Raw genomic sequence first — 17,478 nt, 5'->3', positions numbered from 1 at the left:
ACATATATTCTATTTAGTGGCGGATTATACACAAGCATAAGGCGTATTAGGCGCGCGTGTGAGACCCAGTGGGACCTCTCAGGAGTACCAGGGCTCAGAGCTTTCTTAACTTAGTGAGGGAACCTCTGAAAAGAAAGTCGAAACGGGCAAAAGATTATACACTTTCCGATATAAACAAATAAAATTTACGTTTTTATTTTAAAATAAAACATTTTTAATTATCACAGCTTTTGTCCTGGTATTAGGGACCTAATTTTCTATTCCGCCTCGAGTTTCAGGTACTATACGTGTCCCATGAGAAGTCCTCTGGAAAGCAGTAAGGATAATGCTTTTTAGAGGACTTTTCGAAGAATTAGTATCTTAATTTGCCACCGATTCTATTAAAAAATATAGGTTATTATATAGTGGTAAAAAATTAAGGAAATAGAATGAAAAATAAGTATAAATATATAATACTCCAATTGAATAATAAAAAAATTCTTTTAATAGATGATAGATTTTAATAAATGTTCATTTTTGTAATTCCTAATAAATTAGGAAACCCAGGAAACCCAGTACATTTGCAGAAATCGTAGTTATTCCGGTCTTACGAAGTATCGAAATCAAATAATAAAGCCAAGTACATTAGCCTTTTATAGTTTATGTGAATAGTTCAGCGTGCGCTCTAAATAATTTACGAGACAAGCATCGCTTTAGGAGTCATACACAAATTGAAAAATTAATCTTAAAGTGTACTTGGCGGACCCTTTTGCATTGAAATCATAAACCACAATAGCTTAATTAAGAATAAGCAAGTTTTTGAACAAGTTAAGTACTATCTGTATATCAGTGAATTGTTGCAAAACGAAATATGATGTGTGCATCCTTGTACACAAAAACACACTCTCATTAATTCTGTCAGAACTAGATCTAGAGAATGCAGGGAGTTTCGAATAAACTTGTGCCAACTCTGCTAAAAATGTAGTTCTAGAATCCTGGCTGTCGCCATTAGTATTTAAATTTATTATAGTTGGTAGGATCGCTTATTTGACGTGTAAATTAATTCATCCCTAGCACTCGTGGTGCGCGTGTACTTGGCGCGAGTCTTCTGCGATAGAATTGCACTATTGCACATATATTATGTTTTTATTCTTGAGATAACGAAAACATGAATTGTATGAACTATTAACTGAATTTTCTACGTTACACCAGAATCATATTTCGTATCTGCATTTGTATATCAGTCTTGAATAGATTGTTTTAAAAATAGTACTTTATTATTTTGAAAAATGGTGAGAAACATCAGAAACTTTATGTATTTATCAAAATATAGAGGTTATGTTGTCCATAGTACGCGAAAATTGCAAAACTGTGTTCGACATTTTTTCAGTATTCCTTACTTAATAAAACAGAAAATGCTCACGAAGACAGTATTTGGACCTGTGCTTGGGGTTGTTTAAAGAAGAAAAAGGAAATTCAACCAGATGATGATAATTCACGGTAGTTAACCTTAATGTGACTTTAATTTAAATTTGGTTTATTTTATTACATTCATATTTAGAACTTTCTTTATAGTGATTCTATACGATCCAATGATGAAGAAACAGTAGAATACTTAGTAACTGGTTCAGTCGATGATACTGTTAAAGTTTGGGAACAAAGAGATAAAAGTTTACAATTAAAACATAAGCTAGCTGGGCATTCCCTTGGTGTGGTATCTGTTGCTGTAAGTTCAGATGGCACAAGTAAGTGAAAGAACTAAAATCAATTAAATATTCTCTGTTATGATCATAAAGTTATAATAAATATGATATGTGATAAACAAGAATGTTCTGCCGTTCTTAAAGTTATGCTAAGGTTGCTTGTATTTTTTTAATAAAATAATTTTGTTCCTCAATTCATATGGAACTATCCTTCCCCAACAAGAAGGTTGTTTACAATTTTCTATATTCAGAGATATATTATACTATTTGTAAATTTCATTTTTATAAAACTCAAAGATATAAAATATTATAATAGAAGCAACCTTCTAACTTGAAAGGCAAGAGAACTTTCTTGATTGTGTAATTAATAACCCATTTATGAATTACTTTGTACTGATTATTGAATTTAAATAAAATATTAAACAAAACTATACGTGATAAACAAAAAAACAAGTAGAATGAAGAAGTGCAGAGAGAAAACAGTAAACAATAGAATAACAAATTTATGAATTGAATTAACTTATTTTTCTTCTTTGTGTTTGAATACATGCATTGAAAACTTTATGACCGCTTGATTGAATCAGACTTATTGTTTTTAATTATTATTGATTCATTTAAACATACTTACAGAGTGTGCATCAAGCTCGTTGGATTCCAGTTTAAAATTATGGGATTTAGAAACAGGAGAAAAAATATCAAGCATTGAAGTAGGTCCTGTAGATATTTGGACAGTAGTATTTTCCCCAGATGATAAATACATTGTGTCTGGCAGTCATTCTGGTAAAATACATTTGTATGGAACAGAAAGTGGCAAACAGGAACAAACTTTAGACACTAGAGGTGGAAAGTTCACATTAAGTGTTGCCTATGTAAGCCATGAGTTGAGCAGTATATACTGTATTTTTATTTTGTGTGCAAGACAAAGAATAAGCTATTTGTTTGCTATTATTTAGAGTCCCGATGGTAAATATATTGCTAGTGGAGCAATAGATGGAATTATTAATATTTTTGATGTCACTTATGGAAAAGTATTGCGTACATTGGAAGGTACGTTCTAAAACATATTTTAATAATTCATATGTATCAAAAATATGTATATTTATGTATTTCAGGCCATGCTATGTCTATCAGATCTTTATGCTTTTCACCTGATTCTCAGTTACTACTTACTGCTTCAGATGATGGACATATGAAATTATATGATGTGTATGTGACTTATTTTGAAAGTTAAACTAACAAAACATACAATTGAAAGATTAATTATTCTTTTATTTTTCCATACAGAAAAGATGCTAATTTAGCAGGAACTATGTCAGGTCACGCTTCATGGGTACTTGGTGTAGCTTTTGCTCCAGATGGACAAAAATTTGCATCTAGTAGTTCAGACCACACAGTGAAAGTTTGGGAATTAGCGCAACGACAGTGTTTGCATACATTTAATGAGCATAATGATCAAGTAAGGCTTTACATGCAGTATTTTAAAATTTTCATTGTAAATTTGAAAAATTATTAAAATTTTCAATCAATTTTTATCTATGTATTTTTTATGTCCTTAGGTATGGGCTGTGAAATATAATCCACAAAGAAATGACATTATTGCGTCAGTGTCTGAAGACAAATCAATTAATCTTTACGAATGTCCAATGTATGATAAATAAATGTTTTATAAAAATCGATGAATAAATGTTCATATTTATTATTTTTTCTTGAAATATTTTTACATTTCATGAATTATTTTTTTTTTTTGTAATATATGCAGTTTTAGTAAAACACAGAGCTGTATTTGTTCCTGTCATCAAGCATCAGATGAAATATAGACATTAGTAGCTATAAATTTATTGTACTGCAATTATTAATATACAAACCATTAAGATGTTTCTCAAATCTAAAATACAATATAACAAAATACGAATTACACTTAAAATCTAAGTAAAAGACAAAGATTATTACAAAAGGATTGTGAAACAGAATTCAGTGTACAGACCAAATCTTGTACGAAGGAATACAAAAGTACCCTGATATGGTTCCAAGTTGGAAGGGTTAAATCTAATTAACTCGAACTGGAACAGGGTAAAACACAAGTAACAAATCTCTGTAAATAATATACAGTAAAATGCATTCTATATTGTGTCAAACGTTTTCCTTCTAATAAGATATCCAAATCGATTTGAAGTATTTAGAAGGAAAGATGACGCGATATAAGATAAAAAAGCAAAGTACGTATTCTTTGATTTTCCAATCGCAATTTTTCAATGAAATCAAGAGAAACCAATCAAATAAACATCGATAAATACTATGCCAAAGTTTTCAATTTTTATGTCTATAAATAATTGATCCGTACACACTCTTGACCATACCTATATGTATTTTAAAAAGGGTAACAGTCGAATTGGTAGACTTCTTACATGCAAATTGATTTTATGTAGTACACATGATCAAAATAGAAGCTACTTCACTTGTAGATTTTCAAGTAGACTAGAAACTTAAAGTAAGGCTTACAAAATCTTGTCTCTTTATGTAATGCCAGTTCAGCGTTACTTAGACCGCTACATCAATACAAATGTCACTACTTCTTTATCATAACATTCTGTTTGTGTCGAAGATATCCAAGCTTTGTCCGAATCTTCATCTTGTTTCTATCAGTCTTTGAAAGTAATTAGACTTTGTATTCGTCAAAAGAATACAAACTAGTTGCGATGGAAACAAAATACAGATCTCATTCCCTGAAAATTTATCTATTACGAAGATGTATAGCGAAATATCTCCAGCGATATACACCATGAGTCATAATATATATCACTAAACTTTCTACACTTTTTCATCCACGTTCGATATATACAAAATTGAATAAATAATCGAGGATAATTACTGCTACATACTATCGATTTTAAAGTTCCTTTGTAATCGTAGAATTTCTCAATATAATGTATGTACAACACGCAAAGTGAATAGGAATGATATCAGAATATCCGGTTGCTAATTCACACTTTACTCGTACCTCTTAAAAAACTTGCATCACGATGCATGCAACGAACAAATTATTCGAGTGATCATTCTACATTCAATGTGTAAAAATCAGTGAAATACGATGGAGATTTTTCAGTACTATTCGAATAATGAGATGAAATGAAATCGTAAACTTACTTATCAAGTACTTATAATGCATATTGTATGCTGAATCACTATCAGCACAACATAAAGCAATATACAATGACTAGCCTGAACAGAAAAAGCGATACTACAAAAAATGTTGTTTACAAATACAACGGGTGTTCCTATACTGTTGTTACTCTTGTAGAAGCTGTGATTATGTCACTGTGACAATCCATCACTCCAAATTTATTTTCGCTTCCATCTGGCGTAACTTTGGTTATTTGCGAAGGAATGTCTTGCTTGGGGTTATAATTAAAAGGTGGTACAATAGCAGATGCAGGTGTACGCACACTACTGCCACTGACACTGGTTTGTGCAGAACCCTCTGCATTTGCAGAGTCTACTCTTATAAAGGAACCAAGACGTGATATTCGTTTTGTGGGATCCGTATCCACTGCGGAAGACTCAGTATTTTGTTGCTTCCGTAAAACCACTGAAGCGTCTCCTACTTGCACAGTGTCTCTCTTATATATTGAACTGTCGTTAGACTTCATAGGTATCTTGCAAGGGGCGTCATTTGCATTCATTCCACTTAAGTCACAAGAATTTCTATACTTCATTTTATTAGGTTGTACACCCATTACTAAAGGTCTTTTCAACTTGGACTTATATAGAGTCGATTCAGGATTATCATTTTCTTGGGATATTCCTTCAAACGTTGAACTACGAAACAGTCTGAAAGCTGGTGGATTACTTACTGGAGAGGAAGTATCCACGTCACTGGCACAGTTACCAGGTTGTACCCATTGTCTGGTATCTGGTTTCTCAAGCCGTTGTTTATTTTTGCTTTCTTCCACTTTTTTCCAAAGACTCGCGATTTTGCTGGTCGCTTCCTTTGCTAATTTTCGAGTTTGCATTCCTGTTGATGAATTGGATACGATACTGGAATTACTATTAGACCTCTGACCAAGAGGTCCTACTTTTCGAAAAACCTTACTATTTTCAGCTTGGGTGGCAACTTGATTGGCAGCTGGAAATTTCATAGTGGAAGTCACTTTTCCAGTAGGTAATCTTTTTGGCGCCACGAGGAGAGGTAACGCTTTGGGCGGTTGTATCTTATCCGACGAGTTCCCTTTTGTAATCTTTGATTGATGCAGCTGCTGCACTTTTGGAGTGAGTTTAGTTTTTCCCACTGCAGGATATACTTTGGATGTGGCTCCTTTGATTGGTTTGGCGATTTTCGTTTTTATTGGCGAGGACGACGAAGAGACCACTGTTGGTGCATTCTCTACTTCTGGTTCGTCTTTGGTAAATGTGCCTTGTCTTTCTAAAGGTTTCATAGTGACATCTGACTTACCATCTTGTTGAAAGTTTGAAGAGGAACATGATGGTGGTGTACTATGCCTTTTTACAGATTTGGTGAAGGTTAATGAAGAACCTTTTTGAGGAACTGACGCACGTTTTGCGGCTACTGATAAACTTTTTCCTCGTCTCTCTCCGTCAGTTGAAATAGGAGTCATCTTAGGACTTGTTGACTTTGGAGATTCTTTTGTTGTATTGCTTGGACTATTGTTGTTCTGTCTAAGTGTGGTAGCCCTAGTCGCTCTCACGATGGGTGAAGTATTACTACGACCTACTGGTATTCCACTGACAGGATTCACTTGTTTCAACGGGGACGATTGTGGTGTTGGTTTTCGTGTTATAGGGTTCGAATAAAGAGCTTTCCTTCTTCCACGGATAGCCTTTGGACTTTCTGGTTCTGACTTATCGGTGGCATTGGAATCATTACTAGGATCCCGTACCATTCCTGGTTTAATTATTCGTGGTCGTTTTGTCTCTCTAGCTGGCTCTTCAACATTGTTGGATTCATCCTCACTTTCACTTTCTACTGTGTCAGTGTATCTAATATCTTCTTGTGACTTAGTAGTTTCTATCTCAATAGTTTCTCCATAATTATCATCTGATTCTTGCGCAGTATCCATTTGTCGACTGCAAGCACCGATCAGTTTCTTAGAAACACCATTAACAAATCGCATACGTAAATTTCGTTCAGATTCTGACTCATTTGACGCCAAATTTATAGTCTGGTAGTCTGACAACGTTTCTTCTTCGTTTTCATTCATTTTATTTGGTTCATTTAAGTTATTTAGTACGATGGTAGCGTCTTCAGGTGAATGAATATTTGCAGCTGAAATTTGATTTCCTGTTGTATGTGGAGCGACATTGCTTTCTGTATCCTTGAATATACATTCAGAGTCGTTTAATGTTCTCGTACGATATCTCTCTCTGTTTTTCTTTTGCTCCATCTGCTTTCTTATCACTGTTTTAGAAAACTTTGCGAGTGTAGGAATAGCAGATTTTATGGGAGATGTTGCTTCTGTTTTTTCAAAATTTTCCTGTTCACCAGACTTATTAATTACTTGTTCTTGATTCATTTCGGGAAAAGGATTTTCCAATACTTGAGTTTGAAACCTCGCTCTATCTTCTTGTCTACGTTGTTTAGGTGTCAATTTAGAGAAAGGTGAACACTTTTTACGTTGAATTTTCTGTTCTTCACCGTTTTTAGTTTCCTGTTTGTCTTCTTCCTTTTTTTCTAATTCTGCAGCTATAGTGTACGTTCTGTACCTCTCCTTAGCTAAATTTCGCTTTTGTTTCGGTGTTAAATTTCTGTGTAATCGTTTTTTTGGTGTAGATTCAGCCGAGCTGGAAATACCGTATTCTGAAGAGATAGGAGTAATAGCTTCATCAGTATCGTTATCTCCTTCATCGATCCTATCTACAACAACAGGATGTGGAATTTCATCGGTGTGAAGTTCCGTATCGATGCATAACGTATCACTACAGATCGTCTCCGTAGCCTGCTCCATTGTCGATTCATCCATCTCACAAACTTCATTGAACAATGAGGGTGGGTTGATATTTTCTAAACATTCGCTTAAACTGTTGTTTGTACTGTTCTGCATAGCCTCAGCATAGCGCATACACGTGATGGAAAGAACGTTTGCAACAGGTTTCAAAAGATCAAATACAGCATCGCTTCCAGTTAAACTTTGTGAATCCTGATCCTTAGGATCTATCACTTCCGATGTGATACTCGCAACACTTAGCATACTATTTTCCATATCGTCTGGCAGTTCATCCATCATCGAAGGTGGTTTAACGCTGTCCAAGTGTGAGCCACTGCATTCGTTCAACAGATTTTCCAAACTTCCAGTATGACTCTGAGTTTGACTAAGAGCTCGCTTAGCTACGACACCAAGAGGAAGAGATTTCTTGCGACAGTTTCGAGAATCAATCGAAGATAAATTCTTCAGCTGAACTGGAGGTAAGGACGTGGAAATACACTTATCTCTATTAACGACTGTCTCATTGCAATCACCTGAACCTGCATAACTTGCTGTTAAAGATAACAAACTTCCCATCGAGGAGGGAGGTTTGATGGCTTCTAGATCTATGGATGTCATGCTTGTTGTTTCCACCTCCTGTTGCCTGCTCATTTCTGCATCCATCGCTTCAGCTAGTTTGATTGCTTCTCTTTGAATGATTTTAGAATTTGTCATATTGGCACTTCCACTGCTTGTTGTTTCTTCTTGTATGTCACTCTTGAATGAGGCGATAATAGGAGCGCTGATGCTGATACTGGGAAACGAAACTTCGTTAGGAGAGTCCTCGTTCCATGTGTCGCTTAATATGCTCTGTTTCATTGCGCTAGAGTCTCGTTCTTGTATCGCTTCTGTTTGCTGCACTAAAGTTGCAGTTAATCGATCTAACGAAGCAATCATGGCGTCGGGATCTCTTTGACGACGATAAATCTCTTCTTTCCTTTCATCTTTTTGTGTTTCATTAGTTTTCTGTATTAATTTGTGTTTTGAATCAATTTCGTCTTTCTTAATACCATCTATTTCACTTGTATCATTGCACGTATTACTGCTTCTATCTGAATTGTTAGTTTCCGTAGATTCAAATTCATCAAGATCTTTATTGAATTTTAAGGCGGCTTTGTCCGGATTAATGCTGTTGATAGGTTTCGTTAACCTAGACTGTATACATAGCTCCAAGAGAGCATGTTCCGATTGTTCAACGGAATCAATCGATTCGCTGCTCTCAGAGTCTGTTACTTTTGTGAAAGACTGCTGCATAGATAAATTCTCGGTGACTTTTTCCTTCAAACTATCTGATATTTTGTCGTTTTCGTTGACTTCCGTGTTTTTTTCATCTTCTAGAAGGTCATTATGAATAAAGGATGACATATCTTCATTCGATTGATTATCGATACTCGACAGATACTGTTGTTGACTAGGTTCTGTATTAAAAATTACTGTCTCATGCAATATTGGACTATTCCTCAAATTTGAAGGCAACGAAAAGTTACAAAGATTATCATCATCTATTGTTGAATTATGTTTTATATTCTTGTCTTCCCTATCCAGCTCATTGTGAAAAAGTTTATTTGATTGTTTTACCGTGACTTCGCCGTTTATCGCCTGTAAAAATTTGGATACTTGAACCACTAATCACATACATTTATTTTATAATTTTAAAATGTATATATAAACTTGTTTTACCTTTTGCAATAACCTTGTTGTACACGGAGTGTACTCAGATGCTATATTTGGTAAACTGTTCATAACTCTATCCTTACTAGTATTAGGACATGTTTCATTGCATGACATTTGTATTTTGTCTAAATTGTTTGTACTAGTATCAATCATGGTATTACTACATTCCATTTGATCTAATGCAACACTAGTCTGGTATCTAGTTAGGTTGCTTTCATTCCGTGGAAGTTTTTCAAAATTGTTTCCTATGTATGAATGCCTGTGTCTACAGAAACAGAAACAAGAAAAATATTAGTTACATGTATATTTCATTAGTTATTATTATGAGGCAACAAATTAGTAAATCAAGTAAAAATATTTACCTATTATTTTGCATTCCAATATTAATGCAAGCTGTAAGAAGATCTTCATCGTCCTCATCCCCATCACTGACTTGATCTAAACATTCGAAAGAGTTGTTTATATTTAATGTGCAAGGCATGATACGTGTATCTCCTTTTAGTTCAAATTCCTTACATCCTGAATCATTAGAAGCCTTTAATGCACTGGTGACGTATGAATTATCTCTATTAAGAGGTATATCAGTTTGTGTTTCATATTTTTTTTCTTTATCTATAATAAAATAAATTTTAAAAATAACAATTTAAATTTTTATACAGCTTACTTTCTTCAATAAATATTATAATAATTCAGCAGACGAATTATTTTACCTGATCCAGGTTTGACAGATGATGCTGTATTGTCACTTTCATCATAATGCGAATTATTTGGAGAAACTTGATTAAGTGTAGTTCTAAAGCTGTTAATAAAAAAAGGCGAAGTTACATTTTCTTGCTTAGGAACTATAGACTATAATTAAGAAATAATTTTACTTACATAAAATGAAACATTTTATCAGTATTATTAGATTTCACAAAATGTATCTTGAGTACTATGTTAATTGATGTATGTATTTTTAGTATACACTAAATCGAACTGAATCTTATCGTTTAATGTTTGTATTTAAAAAATACCAATTTTTTTATAACATATCAAAAATACTTTTTGCTAATCCACAAGTTGCCGTAGTGTATAAATTGTATCTATACTAACCTTAATGGGCTTTTGGTAGAAGAATGTCCACTTTTCTCAATGTTATCACTCTTAATGTTTGCTTGAAAGTAGTTCAACCTTTCATCCAAAACTTTTATTGTGCATTCCAAAGTAATTTCTTCTTTATTCTGTAACTGGCTCTGTATTTGCATTCTGGGCGAGTTTCTCTGTCGGCTATCATCTTGCAGGTCAGAAGCAGAAGCAGCTCTGGATGAATTTAAGGAAGTTCCATGTGGTGTCCCCTCCGTACAATAAATTTTTACTGTGTCTTCATGAATAAGTTCCTGCTCATTGCTCACAAAGTAATGGGAATGTTGTTTCTCTTCATCTTCCAAGCTACGCTCTGCGTAACGCAGACCATAATCTGTAGGCTGATCTAAATCAGTTTCAGCATAATTGCTGAACAAGTTCCCTTCTGTTTGATGACTAAGAGTAGGAGAAATGGTTTTTTGTATCGTATTCAGTGAGTTGTTGACGAATGATAATGAAGAAGGAGTATCAATTCCAGATTTTAAAGTAACGCACTGATACTCTGCCTTTGAGCAAACATTCAATTCTGTTTCCTCGGACATGCTAGATTGGCTGCCAGCTTTTGATGCCGACGACATGTTCTGCGATAAATTGTCCTCAACAGAAGAATGCAGCAAGTTCTGCGAACAGGCAGATTCTTGATCGGGAGCAGAAGACCAGGAAATAGTGGAATTTGTACATCTGAGATCGCCAAGACCACTGAAGGCGTCTGACGTTTTCAAACGATCTGGAATCGCATTCTTGTACCTCAAAGTATACTTTTTTTCAGAGGAAATTTTTGTATGACTGTCGCTGGACATCCCAGTATCGAAACCAACCGCGGAATGCAAAGACGAGGACTGTTGCTTTATCTGAATATCAGTAGGGGATAGACCATTCATCACATGGCGATTCACTCGTTCAAACATGGTGTCAGAGTGAGTGCTTGTTATCGAACGCATGGAATCTCTGCTTTCGCTCCGAGCGACCCCGTTGCATTTCGTACCGGATATACCAGGTTGATTGTGTAGCTGATATGAGCGTAAAGTGCGTGCATTAATCCCAAGAAAACTGTGGTCCACCTTAAAAGAGAACTTGTCATCTTTGTTTGTTGGGGACGTACTAGGTTCAATGTTGTCACAAGTTTCAGCTAAGTTCTGGTCTATTTCTTGTTCTAGAGCTCTTTGTCTGCGGGCAACTAAAGTTGGCAAAGTTGGAAGGCCCAAACCACGAGCCGTTGAATCTAAGTGGACGAGATTGTTGCAACCTGGTCTTGCGCTTAATAAATTTTTTAAAGCTGCGCTCGAGCCCATTGAGATCATTTTGTGCTTAGAATGAATAAGACTACGAAGCATTGGGACAGCACCTAAATCCCATAGCAAACGCTGATCTTGAGGGCAACGAGCAGAGAGATTCCAGAGAGCTCCACATGCATTACTGACGACGGTTAAACTCGGAGATCGTAACTGCTGCAAAAGTACTTGTAGACATCCCCTTTCTCTCACAATGGCTCGGTAGTCTTCCCTAACAGCGATATGACTGGAGACATTTCGCAGTATGCCACCAGCATTCTCAACGATTGCTAAAGTTTTGGACGGTGCCTTGTAGCTTAACATATCCACGAGGAAGGCGAGCGCACCGTCCACGGCGCAAATATCCACTTTATTTGTGCTGCAGTGTGCTGAAAGGTTCCAAAGTGCTGAGAGAATCGACTTCAACGTTGACTCTTTTCGACCTTCCATCGCGGCTTTCATTAAGCCAGTTACCGCACCGACTTCCCTCAAGGTCTGTTTGCTGCTGGTGTCTGCTCTCCATGACAGATTTCTTAAGACACTTGCTGTAACTTGTCTGAGATCGTCACTGGAACTACGTAGTTGCGAAACCAGCGCCTTCATAAATTCTCGGAAAGAGCATAACAGTGCTTTGTTATTTCCGTCTCCAAACGTTAGATTTGTTAGCGCCATCCCAGCATACCTACGGAGGGTGATACAGTTTTGATCGTCACACTCACTACCGTGAGCCATGTGGTCCATCTCAATGAGCTCTGCTACTGCATGCAGACCACCAAGCTGACACATAGCGTGACGATGAGCTTCGTCGAAGGAAAGCTTCATTAACGCGGCTATCGTTGTTCCTGGCTGTCGTTCCAGATCATCTGGTATTTGTCCTGTCTCCAAAGATGTTCTGAGAGTTTGACAGTAGTCTCTTAACTGCTCTAAAAATCGGAGGACTCTAGCTTCTCGACGTCCAGCTTTCTCATCGCTTTTAGCGTGTACTATATTGTGCAGAGCTCTCGAAGCGCGTTCTCTAGTTTCTGAATCCTGACCAGGTGCATGAATTAATTGCACCAAAAGCGGCAAACATCCTGATTGCCTCATTATGAGACAATTGTCTATTGAGTTGCTCATTGAGAGTAAAGTGGCGCTCATATCCTCTCTGCCTTCGGAGCTGCCAAGCATTCCTAACAGATTGTACACCACATCTACTTTTGCTCCTAACCTTCGGTCACCTTGCATCTCTGCAGAACAGCCAAGTGTCCCTGAATTCGAGGAGAAGCTCATGACGCTAGCAACATCCTATAAGCCCAAAGTAAATATCAATGCAAAAACTCTGATATGTTTTATCATTATTCTAATTTTAGCGTTCGAATATATTCTATGGCAAATATTGAGCAGAGGTGAAAGAAACAAACAACAAATACAATACAAATTTGTAATTAATGTCTTATATCGTAAGTAAACACACATACTGAGTTATTAAAACAAAAGAAAGCGTTCGCATGTCCGTCATGCTGTTTCAATTACCGTCAATAAGTGATTGGTCACAGGGAGATTATACTAAGGCCCATAAGACATATGTTTCATTTCCAAGACTTCTTTTTATCTTCACACAGTAGTGATCACAATAATTGATAAAAAAAGTGGCTTACATTATGTACAGTGGTTGATGTGCTTTGTTGAGGGGAAAAGCCCATTTGTTGATTGGCCCATAGGTCTCTTCTGATAGGCCAAGTTCCTCGATAGGAAGAAGGTAATCTGTGACCTTGCACTGACGAATCTGGTTTATTATCTTCCTCACTGCTGCCACCATCATTGTAGCGTTTGCTTCTTCGTCTATAAATCTGTTGAATATAAAAAGTTAGAAAATTATTAAGTTATAGTTCTAAAAATCCGTGTGATCATGAGATAACGAAAGCTTTAAATCTTTATTAAATTAAAAAATTGAAAGTGTCTCCCACTTAAAAAAAGAAATATCGGTTACGTGAGATACAGTTACTCTTTATGCATTACTTGAGATTTTTTGACAAAAAATAAGTCAATCCAGATTCCGGGAGGAGGGAGACTGTGCAAGGTTATTGCCAGTCTATTGAGCTAAAAATAAATACCGAACAAGGTATAAAACTACTAGCGTTTTTGCACGAGTAGCAAAGGGACTGCAATAAATTCTTGCGGCAAGATTTAGGGGAATAGCAAGGCGAGTTAAAGGGCGGTAAGAGAGAAAGACAGAGAGGTAAGAAGGAGAGAGAAAGGAGGTGCACAGTACGTGTGCGTAAACGTACATAACAGAGTCAGAGAAAGATAGAGAGCGACTCTCCGTAAAATCAATACGCGGTACGTTGGTGGAGGTGTATATAGGAAAGACTCGTGCTCCACAAACACACGGCGATACAAGTGGTTTTCAGCAGTTTCTTTTTCATCAGAATCGCATCTTAAGGCGAAAGAAAACTATCGAACTCTCGTAAACAACAAACCAAAAGCACTATGCAAATGCAACTCGTGTACATTAATCAAACTATGAAATTAATGCGTATATTATTGCTAGTTATATAACAATGCAGTAACCCATTCTACGATACTCAATATGAAAATAACTGTAAATACATTCACAAATTTTGATTGATGGACTTCAACAGCTCAACAGGATAATCATAGAAGCAAATTTTTGTATTCAATAGACAAATATTGTACGTTATAAACTTTGCTAATACATATACACTTGAATATTCACTGGTCACTAATTAATGTACTTGAAAATCGGCAAAGTTTTTAAAGGTCACATTACGCTTTTAATAAGGTTATCTTCCTTGAAGAATTACTTGACAGCCTGTTCAATCGCTGCTTTAATGTTGACATTTAGGGTCACAATACGTTTCCCAGAAAAATAGTAATACTAGTGTCAAACAAGAGGCACTAACAAAGAGCACACCAAACAAGTTAACGAAGACAATCAATCAAATACCACCTGTTATACACAACTATTTACGATTCAAAATGTTTCGTAATATTAACATTAGATAACATATTTACAATTAACTTTTCACAAAAATACCATTCATAGTTATTATCGTTCCCGAATTTCCTACAATTCTTTGCTAACTCTGACACTCATATTTTTATCTCTACACTAAAACCAACAGAACTAAGTATTACTAAGCAAAAGAGAAAAAAAGAGATTCAGATCTCAATTAATTTTAATGCTATCGACTGATCAGATTCAGCGACACATTGGTTGTATTAAATATCAAGACATCAAGCAAGCAGAGTGCAGGAAGAAGCGAAATGACGACGAGAAATGAAAGAGAATCGAAGGGAACCAAGGAGAAATACCTCGGGGCTCGGCGTGGACGACCTTCGTTCGTCCTCCTCCTTGACTTCCGGCTCCATGGCATCCTCCTTGCTGGTTTCAGCGATCGCACAGTCTAGGTACAACCTTGTTCTCGAGTTGACAGCATTGACAGATGAACAGGAAGAGGAAGATGGAGCCGTTATCAGTGAGTTCTTTGCGGCAGAACATCGCGCGGATGTCACCGCTGTTGCGACGACGACGGGGTTGAACGCTGCGCCGTCCACGGATGACTCCAGCTCGTGCGCCGCGACGTTGGTCAGGGGCGTAGGTACGTCGACGCCGTGAGGGCGCCTCTGGGCCCTCCAGGAACCGACACCTTCCACCCCGACGCCTACTGGCACGTGAGATACACAACACTCCTCTGTAGACAATCTTTCTGGCCTCTTCTGGCTACCCACCGACGAATCCTCCTACAATGATAAATTTTACATTTCTTTGTAAATTATGCATCACTTAAATAGAGAGATCAAATGTAACTTAAAATTTTCAATTAATTATAAAAGGCAACAATTCTTTTACTGTTATTTTTCCTGCGTTAAGGAAACAGTTATAAAATGAAGCATATTCACTGAAACTTCTATTTCATACATTTTTATATAAATAAATAGAAAACATTTGTTCTCTTAGAAGTTATTTTCTCTTTAGTTAAATAGGAACATTTATTCTGTTTTAAAAAAGTTAATGTTCTAGCAAGTAAATTTCTCATGATGGAATACATTAGCTTAATGTTTAACACTAGAATTAACGATGGCGTAAAAATTACGGGTACGTTATATTTTAGATACATTTCATTTTTTCTAAACGTTATTCTTCTTTCAGCTAACGTCAAATAAAATTAAAGGAACATGAAAATAAACGTTATTTCTGTAAATTATGCACTTCTTTAAAAACCTGTAATTTTGATATGCGGTTAAAAATTTATATACGTTAAAATACATAATAATAATAATAAATAATAAAATTATTTATATACGGCAGTTCTAGTGTTGACTCTTGAAATAAGACATTCCTTAATATAAATCATGTATTAATTTTGCCCTTTACAATTTATATGTAACAAATGTATTCACTTCTAAGGGTCAAGGATTTTTATTGTGCGATATATATCTCTACTCTATTTTATTACCATAAAAAGTTGAAAGAAAATGTTCTGTTATTTAAATATGTAACAAAATAAACCTTGCTTTCACTTCCTTAAATAATGGTCATTCAATAATGCTAATTAAAGAAATAATTTCAACTTTTACATTTTACTTTAAAATATCTATTAAATAATATATGTATGATCCTTCAGAAATTTTAATAATCAAATACAAAATAATTGTTAACATTGAATTTTTATAAAGAGTTAAAGTGTTTAAGTAGAAGGTTAACTTAAAACAGGAAAGAAATAATTTAAAACGATTTATTGAACACTATTTTATTTGACCAGATGGTATTTGAAACGATTATGTGTTAGTTAATTTGACGAAGCAAATGATATTTCTTAGAATTATTTCATTGTCTGATTACTAAATAAGATACTATTGTAGTTGATATCTTGCTTTTTATAAATGTTTCCTGAAATAATTTCTCAAATAATTTCTAATTCTGATATGTCAGTGTTTTGTTATGTCAATATTGCTAAGAGCGTTAGAAATATCAATTTCCTCACGGTGTCTAACGCACACATACTTAGATACATGTGATCCATTGGTAAATACATGTATAAACATATTTGAAGCAAGAACAACCTAAATCAAAAATCTAGAAACGTTAAATTGATCCACAGACTTCCATATAAAGCCAATTCTACACACATTGTGAATATTCCTGAATACTCCCTCTCACACTACTTGCTCATACTTGAACTTAGATAGCCTCGTATAGTCGGCGGCAGGATACAGCAATTTTAGTAAAACAACAGAGTATCGGTACTTCACACTTTTAATAATTAGCGTTGAGGTGGCTAACTGGGGACTCAATTACGTACCAACATATTTTTTCCTGATTCCTACCAATTCGGGGACCCAGAGTTAGCAAAAGGGTTAGCAAAACAAGTTTTAATTTTATAAAATTCATTATTCAACAATTTATTATCATCAGTAAAGCATTAATAATTAATTAAATATTTTAAATAGTAAAAAAAGTGCCACAGAAAAAAAATTTGGCATTTTAGTCAAGTAGATGTCAAATGGTGTGTTTTAGCAATTTTTACATAAATACATACATACTATGTATTTAATTGATTATACTGTATTGATGTTAATGCCCCCTCTATCACTCCTAGTGCTCCAAATTGGAAGGAATCAGGAAAGAAGTCCTGCATTCGGAAGAATGCTATTGTTTTTTAATAGAATGTTAGTTAATTTCTTAATTTCGCTTTTTTTCTGATTTACATCTTGTGTATCTATAGATGAATAATGCCGAAAAATAAT

General features: G+C 35.3%; 2 protein-coding genes across 3 annotated transcripts in view; one reads left to right on the top strand and one right to left on the bottom strand.

Annotated features, from left to right (window-relative positions):
- Positions 1-1,118: 1,118 nt before the first annotated feature.
- On the top strand, positions 1,119-3,381 carry LOC143188609 (uncharacterized). The gene is made up of 8 exons (XM_076392940.1): positions 1,119-1,271; positions 1,370-1,479; positions 1,555-1,724; positions 2,313-2,551; positions 2,636-2,729; positions 2,795-2,888; positions 2,967-3,138; positions 3,239-3,381. The coding sequence occupies exons 1-8, from the start codon at positions 1,269-1,271 to the stop codon at positions 3,338-3,340; spliced, it is 984 nt and encodes a 327-aa protein (XP_076249055.1). The 5' UTR covers positions 1,119-1,268; the 3' UTR covers positions 3,341-3,381.
- LOC143188608 (uncharacterized) overlaps positions 3,357-17,478 on the bottom strand; it is a 35,447-nt gene continuing 21,325 nt past the window's right edge. The window contains exons 2-9 of one of the 2 annotated variants that reach the window (XM_076392939.1): positions 15,043-15,471; positions 13,365-13,556; positions 10,427-13,011; positions 10,045-10,133; positions 9,851-9,946; positions 9,697-9,772; positions 9,341-9,599; positions 3,357-9,259 (exon numbers count right to left, since the gene is read on the bottom strand). In XM_076392939.1, coding sequence (XP_076249054.1) covers positions 4,958-9,259; positions 9,341-9,599; positions 9,697-9,772; positions 9,851-9,946; positions 10,045-10,133; positions 10,427-13,011; positions 13,365-13,556; positions 15,043-15,471 — 8,028 coding nt within the window. In that variant the 3' untranslated portion in view covers positions 3,357-4,957. Of the gene's footprint in view, positions 9,260-9,340; positions 9,600-9,696; positions 9,947-10,044; positions 10,134-10,426; positions 13,012-13,364; positions 13,557-15,042; positions 15,472-17,478 lie in introns of both variants that reach the window. The other variant, XM_076392938.1, reaches the window with a different exon arrangement.

The sequence above is a fragment of the Calliopsis andreniformis genome, chromosome 3 (genome assembly GCF_051401765.1).
Source record: "Calliopsis andreniformis isolate RMS-2024a chromosome 3, iyCalAndr_principal, whole genome shotgun sequence".
Lineage (NCBI taxonomy): Eukaryota > Metazoa > Arthropoda > Insecta > Hymenoptera > Andrenidae > Calliopsis > Calliopsis andreniformis.
Note: the sequence above shows the minus strand (reverse complement) of the source record. Positions and strands in the feature narration are given on the sequence as shown.

Bases quoted from the DNA above. Each gene is read 5' to 3' on its own strand.
- LOC143188609 (XM_076392940.1), top strand. The intron at 1,725-2,312 runs GTAAGTGAAAGA...ACATACTTACAG, and splicing joins TGTAAGTTCAGATGGCACAA to AGTGTGCATCAAGCTCGTTG. The intron at 2,552-2,635 runs GTAAGCCATGAG...GCTATTATTTAG, and splicing joins TCACATTAAGTGTTGCCTAT to AGTCCCGATGGTAAATATAT.